Consider the following 17,029-nt stretch of genomic DNA (forward strand, 5'->3'; position numbering starts at 1 on the left):
GATACAAGCCTAACCTGTCCAACCTTTCCCCATAAGACAACCCACCCATTCCTGGTATTAGTCCGGTAAACTTTCTCTGAACTGCTTCCACTGCATTTACATCCTTCCTTAAATAAGGTGACCAATACTGTACACGGTACTCCTGATGTGGCCTTTACAGCCCATGAGGTACTTTTTGAAATGCAGCCATTGTTCTGGTGTGGGAGAGGTAGCAGCCAATTCACACACAGCAAATTCCCACAAACAGGAATGTGATAATGACCAGGTTATCTGTATTAGTTATGTTGGTCAAGGGATTAAATATTAGCCAGGACAGCGGGGAGGAATCCCCGGTTCCTCTTCGAATAGAGGCTGTGGACTCTGTTATGTCCTCCTGAGAAGGCAGAAGGGGCCTCAGTTTAATTTCTCATCCAAAGGATGGCACCTCCACAGTGCAGCAGCACTCCCAAGTCCTGGCACTGGGAATGTAGGCCTGGACTATGAGTTCAAGTGTCTGGAGTGGGATTTGAACCACCACTCTTCTGACATGGAGGTGAGAGTGCTACCCACACAGCCACAGCTGACAACATTAGGTGAGATAACACCAGCCCCCATGGGGCCATGCCCCATCAAGGGGCTGCTGCAGCGGGTGGGAGAGGAGGAGGGTACAGGGGTAGGTGGGTTCAAAGTCATCCCTTGATGTAGAGTGATGTCTGCACTCTACAGACAAATGGCCAATGAGTTCAAAACTGACTAATTCGTATCAACTCTGGCTGGTGAACTCAAACTCTTCACTCCTGGCAGTGGAGGATCAAAGGTTACGGGGAGAAGGCGGGAGAATGGGGTTGAGAAACTTATCAGCCATGATTGAATGGCGGAGCAGACTCGATGGGCCGAGTGGCCTAATTTCTGCTCCTAGGTCTTATGATCTTATGGTCTTATAGGATGATTGCTTCATTTCGGAGCGTTACAGAGGTGACCCTTCCAATATTGGCCTTCAGAACCAGCTATAAGCTGCCTTCTTTAACTGCAACAAGGGTATCACAATCTTACTAATCTTGCCCAGCATCTGCCTCCTGGCGATAATTCCAGTTTTAAGGAATTTAAATCATCATCTGGGAATAATTTAAATTCCCAATTCTGTCGTTATGAGGAAAGGTTAAAGAGATTGGAAAGTTGGATGGAACCGCTTGGAATATGTTGCACTGAAGCAGTTTGATCCAGATCGATGTGTTTTTGGAGCGACACTGGATAAATGAGGCTGATGTGTCAAAAGGGATTGGCCTGTTCCTGTTCTTAATATGTGTTCTCTCGTTTGTGGGACTGAAATAATTTTTTTTTTTTTCAAACGGACTTTTCCGCTGTTTTTCTTTTTAAGGGAACGTCGGTATATCAGACCACGGCCGTGGGAGCATTGGTAATCCTGCTGTATGCCAGCAGAGCCTGTTACAACCTGGTCGCTGTAATGCGTTCACCGGACTCGCACGACAGTTTTGATTACGGCTGGTACAATGTCTCTGACCAGGTAAGTGTGGAATCAGAATGTTTTAAATTTCCATTACTGTGTGTGGTTTTGCTGTTTACTATACCTTTGTGACCCAGCTGGTTAAGGCAGTGAATGTCTGACTCCCCCTGGGCTAGGAGCACAAGAGGAAATAAAGCATTCGGTTCCAGGATGCCGAGCCCCTGTCGTGGATGATTAACGTTGGGTGGGGGATCTGTCCTGGTTAGTGCCTCCCCGAGAATTGCAGTGGAACGTCAGCCGAGATAGCGCCCTTCAACCTCGAGCGGGGCTTGAACCCACAACCGCGTGACCCTGGGGGAGGATGCCGACATGAGAGATGGGAGGAAACGTTCATTGTCCCTGCGTGGCTGAGAGGTCCCGGGCATGCTGGTGAAACAGAATGAGACTGTGCAAAAATATTGGAATACCACATTCCGGCACAGATCCACACACACTTGCGGGCGCATTGCCAATTTGCCGACACGTGTTCCTGTGTGCGTGGGCGGGTGTTTTCCTTGAAAAATAAAACATTTTTTTCTCTCCCCCACCTCCCCCCTACCTTGCTTTTGTTTCCTGCAGGCTGATCTGATGTCGAATCTCGGGGACAAAGGTTACCTTGTGTTCGGCTGCATCCTTTTCTTCTGGGAGCTGTTACCGACAGCCCTGCTGGTGCTGTTTTTCCGTGTTCGGAGACCAGCTCAGGACCTGGTGAGGCGGGTGGAAAGTTGCGCCGCCATTTCCTCTCCTCCACCTGTGGCGAAAACCAGCGGCCTGCGCCCCCCCCCACCCCCCCACCGGGTGCTCCAGAGGCCTTCGAGGATTAGCTGCGATTGGTTGCTCACGACCTTCCATTCGATGTCCTCCGGTCACAAGACCGACACAAATGAGGAGTTCGACCCACCCCCCCACTCACCTATCCAGGCAAAGCCTGCAGTTACTTAGTATTTACAGAAACAAGCCATTCAGCCCGACAGGTCCATGTTAGTGTTTATGCTCCACAAGCTTCCTCCTGTTTACTTGACCCTAGCCCCCATCAGCACATCCCTCCGTTCCTTTCTCCTTCCTACTTGACTACCTTCCTCTTACACGCAGTTTCCCCTCCACTCCACCGGCCCCCCCAAATCACGGTTTCTTAAATGAATCCAGAATTAGGCGTCCCCGGCCTGGCCACCTGTGGATCACTCTCTGCCAACTATCGCGTCGTCAAGCACCTCGTGGTGCAGCCGCTTTTATGAATAGCCAAGCATGTCGGCAGCCACTTGGCGTGTGGCGACAGTAAATAGCTGAGTGACTGGGGTTACCTGTTTCAGGTGATCTTACGGGATTGCCGAAGGCCAGGGATTTCTTGGCAGTAGCGCTGCGGGATCTTTAGCAGCCTAGGTTATCAGTTTGAAAGTCCCCTGGAGTGGGATTTGAGCTCAGTCTTCCGACTTGTAAGTGAGAATGTGACCCCTGTGCGTTTTTCTTTCGTGTGAGACGTTGATTATCGAAACTGAAAGTGGAGAGCAAGGCAGCAGCAGTGATGCTGAGCCTGTGTTGCGCACTGGTAAGATCACATTGGATTGTTTATAGAAGAGGGTGCGTTTTCCAAACCCTCTGGTGAATTTGTCCCTGAAAATTGCAGGCACGCGAGATGAATTCAGTGCTCTTATTGGAATCTTTACCACCTGCTTGAACAGATGAACCAACCCCCTGTTAATTTTGATGGATTTAAAAATCACTGATAATGTAATCTGTAACGATGCCCTGTTTGCCACTGGTGTGGACCTGGGAACTGTAGGTATGTGTGCAAGCAGCTGATCCACCTTAGCTGTCTCCTGAGCTGAGCTAGACCCTAGAAGCACACTCCGGACAGTTTCTCCTTTCCCAGTGACGTGAACACTGGCAGAGAGGTAGGCAGCGAGCACAATTAAACAGTATAATTTGAGTGAAATGGTGCAGGAGAGGTTGCCTTAAATCTGATGGGGGGGGTGTTCAGGATAAAGAGTCGTCTACAATCCTAGGGTATTAAAATGAAAGTCAAGTTGTATTGAAATTTGGACCGTGTGATGATGTGTCAGGGTGTGGGCTGTTGTGGGCTCTGATGTGCTTTGCTCTTTCTTGCAGGCTGTAACTGGTATAATTAACGGCCAGAGCTTTGCTTCCCGTTCATATTTCTTTGACAACCCTCGTCAGTTTGAAGGCGATGACTGTCCTTGGACAATGGGGTCACAGAATGAACACGGCAGGTATAAAATCCCTTTTGCATTCATTCCTGCCTTTTGGTTTTGTGAAAGGGAAATCATGTTTGTCCAATTTATTAGAGCTCTTTGAGGATGTGCCAAGCAGGGTAGATAAAGGGGAACCAGTAGATGTAGTGTATTTGGATTTCCAAAAGATGTTTGATCAGGTGTTTTTTTAAAAATTCTTTCACAGGATGTGGGCGTCGCTGGCTGGGCCAGCATTTATTGCCCAACACTAATTGCCCCTTGAGAAAGCGGTGGTGAGCCACCTTCTTGAACCATTGTATAGTATAGGTACAACCACAGTGCTGTTAGGATGGGATTTCCAGGATTTTGACCCAGCAACAGTAAAGATGCCACATAAAAGGTTGCTGCACAAGCTAAGAGCCCATGGTGTTGGGGATGATATATTAACATGGACAGATGATTGGCTAACTAACAGAAAACAGAGTTTGGATAAATGGGTCATTTGTCAGGTTGACAAACTGTATCTTGTGGGGTGCCGCAGTGATCAGTGCTGGGACCTCAACTATTTACAATCTATATTAATGATGACTGAAGGAACAGACTGTATTGTAGCCAAATTTTCTATGATGCAAAGAAAGGTAGGAGAGCAAGTTGTGAGAAGAATATAAAGAGTCCACAAAGGGACATGGATGGGTTAAATAAGCTGGGGTGGGGGGGGGAAATTGGCAGATGGAGTAAAATGTGGGAAAATATGAGGTTGCCCACTTTGCAATACCCTTCATGCCAAATCCCCAATGGAGAAAGGAAGGATTCCCGCACAGAGAGCTTTCCACCGGGAATCCCTGTCTCTTCCGGAAGGCAGGGTCCAGGCGAGGGCGAGGAAGTGGAGGATGTGCAGCAGCAGCCCATACAGGAAAGCCCTTCACTCAGAGTGGAATGACACAGAGTGGAAGTCTTCCTTTATACTCTTTTGAGAAAATTCAAATAAACAAAAATGAACCGCCCCTTAAAAGGGCAAAGTTTTTTCCTTATCGACTCTTTCGAATCAAACAAATGATCAAAAAATCAAACTAACTGAAAAGGGCAGGGGGGTGGTGTAAACAGCACGTGGTGGGGCACAAGTTTTTCTTTATATTTGCTCAAGGTACTTACTCAGTCAATGCCCTTCACCTATGTGTCTTTAACCTTGATAATGCAATTAACACAGCATTAACATCACCCTCTCTTCCTTTTTCCAGTTTATCCAGCAGCCTCCAGCGTAATGGCTGGTACGGCACTGATAGGAGCAACGCTGAACCATCCTGGTATGAGGGTGTATCCCAGAGCACCACTGCACCTTTACTCTTTGCCAGAGACCACATGCAAGGCACCAACTATTATCACACCTTCTACTCCACTCCACAGACGTAGACTTTCGAGGCATTCCATTGGGACACTCCATAATCCTCTTAATTCGATGAGCAGCTTGTTTTATTTATTACTATTGTAAAGGAATCAGCTTCTGGAGGAAACAGGGACTGCTGATCGACTCTAAGCTAGTTAGCCAAACACATATGCTGTTTTACCAGGTTTTTAGCTGACTGCCTAAGAGACCAGGCACCACACTGAGCGCACCCAATAACTCACGGATATTCCTTTTCGAAAATACCTTTGTGTTGCTACTGAATAGAGGCCACCAGTTGCTAAAGTTCCTCCGCTGAGGGAGTTGTAGCTGCATAGGCTCTGTCTCTCATGCCCATTTTCTGTCTGTCAGGCATCTTGGACTGCTTGGGTTAGCTGCTTCTCCCCGGCTCGGTCTCGATCTTGAAGCCAGTGACCTGTGCTGGGATTTGGCGCCACATGTACCCTAATGAACTGGCCGTTTTGTGTAGGAGAACTGACAAGTGAAAATTATGAAGGGTGAAAGTGGACACAAGCAGAACTGCTTTTTTTGTCCTGCTGTACAGTATGATACAGCTGTGTTGAAGTTAGTGGAAGTGAATATTGGATGGGCTGGTTGGCTGGCTGGAGCAGTTTCGCATTAACCCTGCTTGTGTCCTATTTCACACGTTACGGTCAGTGATTGTCCCCTGTGGAGTGCTACAGCTCACTGGAAATTGATCATGAACCCACCTGTAGTGAGTCTGCAGAACAACACAAGGCCTCAGTTCGCTTAGGGCAACGGTTAACTTCTTCACATCTGTTGGACCACTCACCTGAGAGTTTTGATGAGCAGTTGATCTAAAGAGATTAAAAAATACTCGGGACCAAAATATTGTTAAACTTGCCAGACCATGTGTCAGAGTTACAGGGAAATGAAAGTCCAGACTGGGAGAAGGGTTGGAGGCAAGTGGGGTTTAACTACCAGTAAGATTTGCACCACAGCTAGTGACCTTGCAAGATTTGACACTTTAAGGAGATACGTTAGGATCAGCTATCCAGAAAAACACCAGCTAAGGGGCTATTTAAATTTGAACTTAGTATAAGATTGGTATTGATGCTGTTTGATTGTGGAGAAAATTGTAGCTAAATCTGATGCCACCTTTGCCTGAACCCCCCTACTGCATTTTTCATGCACGGGTAGCTGGCGGTGGGGGGGCCACTGGATTGGAAGAAGGTGCCAGAAGCTTGTAGGTCCTGTGTTCGTCCCGCCCCGTCCTGTTCCCCCAGCCCCCGACTCCACAAGCCCGGGGAATGTTAAAAGCAATGGCAACGTGCCCCCCCCTATCGCTGTCCCAGTTAAAACCTGCTAACTCCACACGGACCAGGGCGCGACCTTTTTGGGCCTGCCTGCCTGCTTTGGGTGGCTCACCGGCCCCCCCTACTGGCTGACCTACGTACACACTCAGCCAGCAGGGCTTCACAGTGGGGCCCAGGTATGAGAGGGCGGGTGAAGAGGAAGCCTTATCATCGGTCTTGATATTCCAGCCTCGTGATTCTTTTTAAAGCTCTGAGCCACTTCACATCACGTTGCATATTTGACAAACGCCCGTACGCTTACATGTAGAATACAATCGAACCAAACAATAAGGATTTGACGGATGGAGCCAGGTACCTTGAAAAGTGATGACGCTTTTGATGAGCGCCCTAAATACTGCATAGATATATTTTCTAAATCAACTGTTTTCTCATTCATTATGGGGCCACACTAGCGGCTTGTGTTGATGTCTGATCAAATCTGTATGAAGTTTGCACTGTTTTTTCTTCCTCCATACAGTGGCATTTGCACTCGCCTCAACTCTTCCAGGCTTCAACTTTAAAGGGTAGTGCTCAAATCGAGAAGAGAACGCCCCTATTTATTTTAAATGTTATTGTCTGCTCAACCTTTTTGTTCCTGAGTCTCTCCAGCTCCCTCACTGTCAAGAGTAAGCAGTTGATTTTTTTTTTGTTCCAAAATGAGTGCGAACTTAATTTCATCACCACCCCACACCAACCCAGTTGTCCTTGTGTCTCCCCAGAAGCATTAACTGATGCCTGGGGTGGGGTTATACAGTTCCTCAGGAACTGGGCCCCACCCTGGCACCTCGCCTAAGCGATCGTGCTTCACGCCTGAGCTTGGGCGAGAGCTGCTGGATAACCATCAGGAATTGGACACTGGCTGCTTTATGTCCCCCGCCCCGCCCTCCTAGCTGCTGCCTGGACTGAGATCCAATAACTTGGTACAGACGGTGAACTGCCCGTGGGGCATTTCCGATCTGTACACGATCTGTGCCTTCACTTGCTCTGGTCGCAGAAAACGCCCAGAGACCCATCTGGAGCTTGTTTTACAACCTGGTACGTAAGAGGAATGAATATAGATTAATTTACTAATGTTTTATATTTAGATTTTATTCTCATTCCACCCCCCCCCAGTAGTTTTTATATCTGTAGTCCTATATTGGCACAGCTGAAATGAGGAACTCTGTCTTGGTGGAGACCACAGATGACATAATGGGCTAGCACTTGTGACCTACTGCTCTATGGCACAGTGAGTTGAAGTAAAGCACTGATAGTACTGTGTTCCGATATTTTATATCTGACTACGTGTAATGCAACCTTTTTTGATGAGTGTCTTAACTGACCTGTCAGAGCACAGTTTTTTTTTTGAATTTGTAATGGTTACTGAGCTATAACTCCTGGAAGGTATTTTAATAAAGATTTCTTCTATCAACTGCCTGTGGGGACAGATCATTGCACTAATGAGCCCTAATCCCTGGAAGTGTACCATTTATATTACTCTAACTTGCCTCTTAGCTCTTTGATTCGAGTGCAGAATGTCCACTTATTTAGATGTTACTTAGGCACTTTCTTCCCATGCCCCCTTACTGTTGCCAGCCTGTGGTAAATAGTCAACGCTCTCCTCTGTAAAATGAATCCTCTCCAGGTGCCTACATTGTCAGAAATTTAAGATGGTTACTCAAACCGAATTCACAAGAAATAGGAACAGGAGCAGGCCATTTGGCCCCTCGAGCCTGCTCCACCATTCAATAAGATCGTGGCTGATCTGATTGTGGGCTCAACTCCACATTCCGCCTGCCCCCAGTAACCTTTGACCCTTTTGTTGATCAAAAATCTGTCTAACTCAGCCTTGAGTATAATCAACAAGTGAGCCAGCCAGCCTCCACTGCTCTCTGGGGGGGAGAATTCCACAGACTGACGACCTCCTGAGAGAAGAGATTTCTCCTCATTTCCGTCTTAAACTGGAAACCCCATATTTTTAAACTGTGCCCCCTAATTCCAGACTCCCCCCCCCCCCCCCACAAAAGGGGAAACATCCCCTCAGCATCCACCCTGTCAAGACTGGATCTCGTGTTTGAATAAGATCGCCTCTCATTCTTCTAAATTTAGAAAATTATTTGACCCATTTGATTGCTTCCTGCTTGTTGCCAGTTTGGAGTTGGAACGTTTTTTGGCAGGGTTGGCGGGGGGTGGGGGGGAAGAGGGAAAATAATTTTCTCCGCGTCCTGCAATTTCCTCTGCTTCTTATTGGTGCTCACTGGCTTTGACTCCTTCACATTTAACCAATGGGATGTATGATTGGTTAATTAGCAGATAAATCTTAAGTTAACCGCTAATTTGGACAATATGCCTGAGAGGGTAATAGTTTTTGCGTGTGGTACCTTTCAAGGGCATGACGTAACAGGCAGAAGACTTCTAATTATGTAAATGGATAATTTCGAGGATAATTTTAGCTCGCATTATAAAACCATCTATAATCATCTTCCTGAAGTGTCTAATGACTCCAATCTGCTGATGGCTTTGACCCTGCCTGTGACCTTCTGATTGTAAATAGTAATTTTCTGTTTTAAGGAGAAAGTGGTTGTGGGGGGGTGGGGGGGTGGGGGGGAAGTGGTTGGGGGAACGAGAAAGTGCCCTAAAGAAACTCCCACATCTGTCCTCGGACTGCAGGTTCTCGAGCCCAACCCGCCGCCTGAAGGCTTAAGGTTATCTGTGCTTGTACTTGCCCCCGTTCTGGACAGTGTGTCCCTCGATCCAATATACACGGTGAGGGTGTATCCCCTCTAAAAGGTCAGAACTATTTAATAACAGAAAAGGTCATTAGCATGAGAGGACAAACTGAGTGAGGCCACGCTTTTAAATCCCTGGCCAAATTTAGTGCAGTCTTTAATTTAGTTTGTCAATTCCTCTCTGCAGAGAGACTGGGAGGAAAATTGTGTTGGCTCACTCTTATCCCTCAAAAACCATGCAAAATTCCTCGTCTTTCTCTTTCCAACTGACAAAATATAATCTTTTAAATATAATTGAGGGCCTGCCTGAGTTATCCATCATCGGAAAACTGAACGACCGCCAGTTTGAGGAATTTAACAGCAAAGGACACTTTGTGTGAGGCTGTGATCGAGTAGAAGTTCGATGAGGAATTAAACGCTGTTACTCAAAACCAGCAGGTGCTGATTTCTGCTCCAGCAGAGGGTAAGTAAATGTGATAATGCTGCTCAGGAAAGATTTTTTTTTATAAAGAGGCTTTTCAGCAGAGCCCCTTGCGAAGAGAATGTCTTATCGCCCAAAACGTTTAGGGAGCCTTCCTGTGAGGACACTTTTTTCCACACGAGAAAACAATGATCTGCTTTATGCATTATTGCCATTTTCAATTTTCTTTTGTAATAAAATATCTTCGGCTTGAAGGACGAGCGATGACTCAATCGGGGAACTTTTTCTTGGAAGAAACTACCAATAGGAGTGGGAATAATTGTCACGTGGCCATCACGTTAGAATGACACTGGCTATGTTAATCAGAACACTTGGAGCACGAGCGCGCACAGCACCAGCACTCCCAGTGATACCGTTCAATTTCCAATCCTCGGAATCACAATGTTTACAGCACAGGAGGAGGCTATTTGGCCCATCATGCTGGCTCTTTGAAGGAGCAATTCACCAAGTGCCCCCCCTCCCCCCGCCCCGGTCTTGCACATTCTTCCTTTCCAGATAATGATCCAATTCCCTCTTAAATGCCTCGATTGAACCTGCCTCCACCACGCTCTCGAGCAGTGCATTCCAGATCCCAACCACTCACTGCGCGGAAAAGAGTTTCTCCTCGCGTTGCCATTGCTTCTTTTACCAATTACCTTAAATCTGTGCCCTCGTGGTCTCGATCTTTCTGCCAATGGGAACAGTTTCTCCTTATCTCCGAGGTCCAGACGCCTTGTGATTTTGAATACCTCTTATCGAGTTTCCTCACAACCTTCTCTTCTCCAGGGAAAACAGTCCCAACCTCTTAATTCTTATCTACATGACTGAAGTTCCTCTTACAAGACTTTGTCTCTGGGTGGGATGTCCGGTAGAGGCTAAGGTGGTGCTAAACAGCACCAGAAAGTCCTCCGAGTTAATATCGAGGGAATCACTAAACCCGCGGTTTGCCACCTTGCTCGACATGAAGGGGTTAAACACACTCGAGCCTCGTTTATAAGGAAACTCGCGGGTTTCTGGAGGTCGTCTGGGAATATATCATTTTGTGAATCCTTTCTGCGCTCTCTCTGACATCTTCACAACCTTCTGAAAGTGCAGCACCCAGAACTGGACACAAGAGTCCAGCGAAGGCAGAACCAGAGTTCCTTAAATCCTGATCAAACTCCTAACAGCTCGTTGATTTTTAAATTATGGATACTGATTTTAAAGAAAAAAAATCCTTTTGAAATGAGAATTTTAAATAAAAACAGATGAGCAGACAATTAACAAAAAGCTTTGGAAAGAACTTTGGCCGATATTGTCACAAAAAAAATCTTGGATGATTTCTTCCACACATAAACCATAAATGTTTTAGGCAGGAACTCTGCATGCCTTTGAGGTAAAATTGTCTTGGTGCGTGCGGTTTCCTGCATGCCATGTTCACAAGTGTAAAAATATTATTTAACCAGAACAGGGACTGGGGTACACGTCGGATAGAATAGACAAGACTGACAAATGAACGAGGAAGATTTTTCTCATTCTTTCATGGGGTGTGGGCATCACAGACGAGGCCAGCGTGTGTTGCCCATCCCTAATTGCCCTTGAACTGAGTGCCTTGCTCGGCCATTTCAGACGCCAATTAAGAGTCAACCACATTGCTTTTGGTCTGGAGTCGCATGTTGACCAGACTGGGTGAGGACTGCAGATTTCCTTCCCTAGAGAGCATTAGCGAGCCAGATAGGTTTTTGACAATAATCGACAATAGCTTCATGGTCACCATTATTGAGACTAGCTTTATACTTCCACACAGACAGACTCTCTCACTCTCTCAGACTCTCACACGTACGGGCCCACGCGCGGACTCTCTCGGACCCGCATGCGCAGACCGCCACCTGGACCCGCACGCGCGGACCACATGTCACACCACGCGTGGAACATCACCCGGACCCGCACGCGCAGACTCTCTGACCCGCTCGCACGGACTCTCTCTCCGACCCGCACACACGGACTCTCTCTCCGACCCGCACGCACGGACTCTCTCTCCGACCCGCACGCACGGACTCTCTCTCCGACCCGCACGCACGGACTCTCTCTCCGACCCGCACACACGCACCGCCACTTGGACCGCCTCCTGGACCCGCACGCGCGGACCGCCACTCGGACCTGCACAGGTGGGCTCTCTTTCGAACCCGCACGCACAGACTCTCTCTCGGATCTGCACACGCGGACCGCCACACGGACCCACATGCGCAGACCGCCACTTGGACCCGCACGCGCGGACCCTCTCTCCGACCCGAACGTGCAGACCACCACTCGGACCTGCACAGACTCTCTCTCAGACACACACGGACTCTCTCCACCCGTGCCCATGAGGTTTGGACGCTTTACTTCGGGAAAGAGTCAATCAGCAGATGGTGGTTGTGTCCTGCTCCGACTCGGTGGGCATTCCCGACCTTCACCGGCTCCGCAGGCCGTGTCGTTGCTTCCCACCTCCACCCGCTCTGCGTACCTGTCCGCCACCACCTGCTTCACGGACATTCCCTACCCCCACCCGCTCTGCCGACCTTCCCGACCTCCTCCTGATTGCTGAACATGTTGCTTTCTGCCTGCCGCCCTTCTCACCGCCCCGCTCCTCACCGCCCCGCTCCTCACCGCCCCGCTCCTCACCGCCCCTCTCCTCACCGCCCCGCTCCTCACCGCCCCGCTCCTCACCGCCCCTCACCGCCACCCTCCTCACCGCCTCGCTCCCCACCGCCTCGCTCCCCACCGCCTCGCTCCCCACCGCCCCGCTCCCCACCGCCCCGCTCCCCACCGCCCCGCTCCTCACCGTCCCGCTCCTCACTGCCCCTCTCCTGAGCCCTTGCTTGGGACGGCCCTCAGAGCAATCAGCCGATCAGCACCGACACAGAGCGGCTCAATTTCATCTCATTCTCAACCAGCTCAGCCAGTGTGTACTTTCCAGACTTTGATATTTTATTTCAGTTCTTTCTAAAACAAAAACATATGAATTTGTTTTTCCTCATGTCCGCCTCTCCTGCTCCATCATCTTGGGCTCTGTGGTCCTTTAGGGGCCTGCGCAGGAGGGCGAGAGAGAGCGCGCACCCTGAAAACAATGGGGCAGCCGCTGACCTTCACACTGCTCGCCGCTCCTCCAACCAGAGGCTTGATCCTCTCTCGAGTTTGCTGCCATTGTGCAGGGGAGAAACGGCCTGGGATTGGAGGAGCAGCTCCTTTTGCAGATCGTTCATTCGACTTACCCGCAGTTGGAACGGTGAGTCCACGAAGCAGATACAGAGGCTTTGGTGGGGGGGAGGGGGTTGGGATGTGGCCCACGGACCGGGGCGTTGGACCAGCCTGCTTTAGCACCACCAGGTGTCACAGGTGAAAAGCTTCCTCTTTGTCGCAAGACACTGTGGGGACAGTGGATAATTTATTGTGATGAGAGACCACAGAATTGTTACAGCTCAGAAGGAGGCCATTCGGCTCAGCGTAGCTGCACCTGCTCTCCGGACGAGCTGTTTACCTCCTGCCACTCCCTGACTCCCCCTCCCTCCACCCCCACACCCCCCACAGCCCTGCACACTCCTCCTCTTCAGATCGTCATCCTATTCCCTCTTGAAAGCCTCGATGGAACCTGCCTCCAGGCTGTTAAGCCAAATGAACTGATCTCCCTTTCATTATTCAGCGCCCCTTCAACATACTTCCCAATTCTCCATTTCTTCGGAATTCCGTACAATTGTTTCCCTGTTTTTGTTGCCTGCTTCAATGGCCTTCCCAAGTAACCTAAACCACACTCTCGGGCAATGCATTCCAGATCACTCGCTGTGCGAAGAGGGTTTTTCCTCATGTCTCCTTTGCTTCCTTTGCCATTTACCTTAAATCTGTGCCCTCTGGTTCTCGGTCCTCCCGCCAGCGGGAACAGTTTTTCCCGGTCCACCCTGTCCAGACCCCTCATGGTTTTGAATACTTCTGTCAAATCTCCTCTCAGCCTTCTCTTCTCCAAGAAAAAAAAGCCCCAACCTCTCCCAATCTTATCCAGGTAACTGAAGTTCCTTGTCCCTGGAACCACTCTCGTGAGTCTGTAGGTCTTTAACCACAGCACGTACAGGGGCTGAGTCTGCTGCACAACACTTGCTGTTTAGCCTCACACATGAGGGATGGCCTTGACAGAGTCAGTGAGATTTTGCAGAGCTCTGGAACTGAGCCCCAGCGAGGAGTCAACACCTTCAGGGGAGGAGAAAACTGGGATACTTTTTTATATTTGTACACATGCCCATTATAACTAGCCAAACCAGTTTGGGTTGTTTTTTTTAATATTATCCAAGTTTCCTACTTTTCTAACACACCCGTGTTTTGGCAGAATCTCTCATTATTGGATGCTCCCCAGAGCTTTATCTGTCCCCTTGCCTGCTCAGGTTTGCTGATAATTCCTTGGCAAGCGATTTGGAAAATCAGGCACGTAATCCTGGATAAGTGGAACTTTACTCAATCTTCCCTGGGGATGAGGAGATTAAACTGATGCAAGAATCCAGGATAGTGCAGATTGTACACTCTGGAAGTTGTACTCAATGCGTCTCTGTCTAAGGTATGTGTGAGAGGGATGGGCTCCCTCAATGTGTACTTTCTAGTATTTGCCGCAGAACCTGTATGTTTGCCTTTACCTCCCTTGAACTGCTGCTTAAAAACATGGTCTGTTTATAAGATAGAAAAATGAGTTTGTGAGTAGTGTTGGGATCAGGTCACAGTCCTTTCCCAGAGTCAGCTGGCTTGAGGGTTGGGCCACAGTAATGATTTGAAACATCACAGTATCTTAACAGTGCAGAAGGAGGCCATTCGACCCACTGAGACTGCACTGGCTCTCTGAAAGAGCATTCCACCTAGTCCCACTCCCCTGCCTTATCCCCGTAACCTTGCACACTCTCACTTTTCAGGTAGTAATCCAGTTCCTCTTTCAGTGCCTTGATCGAACCTGCCTCCACCACCCTTTCAGGAAGTTTGTTCCAGACTCCAACCACCCTCTGGGTGAAAAAAATTTTCCTCATCACATTTACTCCTTTTGCCAATTATTTTGAATCTTTGCCCTCTAGTTCTTGATGCTCTCTCAAGTGGGAACAGTTTCTCACTATTTACCCTGGTCCATACCCCTCAGAATCTTGAATACCTCGATCAAATCTCCTCTCAGCCTTCTTTTCTCCAGGGAAAACAATCCCAACCTCTCCAATCTATTCTCATAGCTACAGTTCTTCATCCCGGGAATCATTCTTGTGAATCTCCTCTGTACTCTCTCCAATGCTTTCACATCCTTCCTCAAGTATGACACCTAGAACCGGGCGCAGTGCTCCAGATAAGGCCTAACTAGTGTCTTATACAAGTTCAACATGACCTCCTTCCTCCCCCCTCTGTGCTGCTCGGAAGTTGCTTTTAGTTTTCAGCGCCTCAGTTTTGGACTGACAAGTGTTGCGCTGTCCTGCAACCACTCGTCACATTTACACTTTCACCCAGTTGTTCTCCATCAGGTGATGGGCTGAAGTGGAGCCAGATACAGCTCAAATCCCATAACAAATTCGCCTCCACTGCCCCTGGAACAAAGGAAGCAACAACCTGTTGAAAAAATATACACTTTCAAATACAGAAGTACCTTAATTTACCGATCCTAGTTGCTAATGGGCACTGGTCAATCGATCTTACCAGACTAATTACTTAGTGGGTACTCCAACCTGGAGATGCAAATGTCACAGGATGGCTGGTACAGGAGGGGGAATCTAGTAGAGGCAGTTCGACTCTATCTCGGAAAGCAAAACGATAGCACATAAGAGCATAAGAAATAGGAGCAGGAATAGACCACACGGCCCATTGAGCCTGCTCCGCCATTCAATACAATCATGGCTGATCTTTGGCTTCAACTCCATTTTCCTGCCCACTCCGCATATCCCTTAATTCCCTGAGAGAGCAAAAACCTGTCTATTTCAGCCTTAAATGTATTCAGCGATGAAGCATCCACAACCCTCTGGGGTAGAAAATTCCAAAGATTCACAGGATGTTCTGAAACAATTTAAAGGCCATGGTTCCCTTTTGAAGCATAATTCAATTTGTGTCAAACATGGAGTGCTTTAAACCGGGGACAACAATTAATTTGAAAGGGAATTGGTAACTACCTGCAAAGGAAGAATTTGAGGAATGAGCAAAGGATTTGGGATCAGAGTTTGTTATGACACAGCAGTTGGTAAAGGCTGAGTTGTTTAAAATCCCAGAGGGAAATTTTAAACAGCTGTCATAACCTATATTTTCAATTGGTTATGTTTGAGATGCAACTCTGAATTCAGAAATGAAACCACCAAGCCTCCAGAGGTTTTTTTTATATAAACTAAATTAAACATTTATTTTCATTTACAAGGAATTAAACACATACACATGTCTACAAATTACTACCATAATAACTTTTAAACAAATCTCCAAATTAACCACTCCCAGGTAAATATCTTTACCAAGGCAACAATAACCCATAGACTTAAACAGACACCTGGCAAAGCACATTTTATCTTATGAATTCAAAATGAGGTTCCTTTCAATTTGTTGTCGGCTTACAGGCGGCTTAGATCTTACATGCCCATGACTGACACACACAAAACTCTTTTCTGTATATACCTTGCCTTCCCTTTGAATGCAAATTCTCATTGTATCACCAGGCCCTTTGAACTCCACCTCTTCTAACAATAAAACCCCTTTCATAATACGAATTTTATTAGTAATATAAACATATTGCTTGGAGTCTCCTAGCTGGGTGCAAGAATTCACCCCCAGTCTCTGAATGGTTTATTCAACAAAATATAAATGTACCCTTTACCGTAACTTCCTTAACACCTCAGAACTGCTATACATCAAAGCACCCAGACTAGCTGGCTCTAATCCAATTAAGACACACACATTCACACCCACAGACATAGACCCTACTACAAGTCCAATTTAAAATAATTTCCAATAACAAGTGAATAACTCCAATTGCCAGCACAGGCAAGATGGTCTGAAAGGCTTCCCTTTTGTTGTAATTGCTATGATTATTTAAGAATTAAAAAATTGTAAATGCTTTTCTGTTTTTTTCTTTTCTGCTCACCTATCTGGGTTCCATAAGAATACAAGATTATCTTTGGGAATAGGAACAAGAAAACGTAATTAAGCCAAATAAACTGATCTCCCTTTCATTGATCAGCATCTCTTCAACATACTTCTCAATTCTTAATTTCTCCAGAAATCCATACAATTGTTTCCCTGTTTATATTGTCTGCTTCAGTGGTCTTCTAGAGTAACCTAAACCGCAGCCCAATTGCTCTGAGGATTTGATTAATGATTATTTGACTTGTTTAAGCCACATTTGAGCTGAGAATCTAGACAGTACTTTTTGAGCTGTGTAACCGAGGCCCCATCTGCTCTCTCAGGTGGATGTAAGATATCTCACAGCAGAACTTGAAGAGTGGGTGAGTTTCCCTGGTGTCCTGGG

General features: G+C 47.5%; 2 protein-coding genes across 5 annotated transcripts in view; both read left to right on the plus strand.

Moving 5' to 3' along the window:
- LOC144670437 (integral membrane protein GPR137-like) overlaps nt 1-7,806 on the plus strand; it is a 30,258-nt gene extending 22,452 nt beyond the window's left edge. For all 4 annotated transcript variants that reach the window (XM_078532927.1, XM_078532925.1, XM_078532926.1 and 1 more), the window contains 4 exons: nt 1,358-1,504; nt 2,063-2,191; nt 3,590-3,711; nt 4,911-7,806. In XM_078532927.1, the coding sequence (XP_078389053.1) occupies nt 1,358-1,504; nt 2,063-2,191; nt 3,590-3,711; nt 4,911-5,082 (570 nt within the window). In that variant the 3' untranslated portion in view covers nt 5,083-7,806. The remainder of the gene's footprint in view (nt 1-1,357; nt 1,505-2,062; nt 2,192-3,589; nt 3,712-4,910) is intronic.
- Nucleotides 7,807-14,048: 6,242 nt separating this feature from the next.
- The window catches only part of LOC144670392 (uncharacterized), a 34,105-nt gene continuing 31,124 nt past the window's right edge, over nt 14,049-17,029 (plus strand). The window contains exon 1 of the mRNA XM_078532876.1: nt 14,049-14,119. The gene's annotated coding sequence lies outside the window, so the exon portion shown is untranslated. The remainder of the gene's footprint in view (nt 14,120-17,029) is intronic.

Source organism: Cetorhinus maximus, chromosome 31 (assembly GCF_964194155.1).
Source record: "Cetorhinus maximus chromosome 31, sCetMax3.hap1.1, whole genome shotgun sequence".
Classification (NCBI taxonomy): domain Eukaryota; kingdom Metazoa; phylum Chordata; class Chondrichthyes; order Lamniformes; family Cetorhinidae; genus Cetorhinus; species Cetorhinus maximus.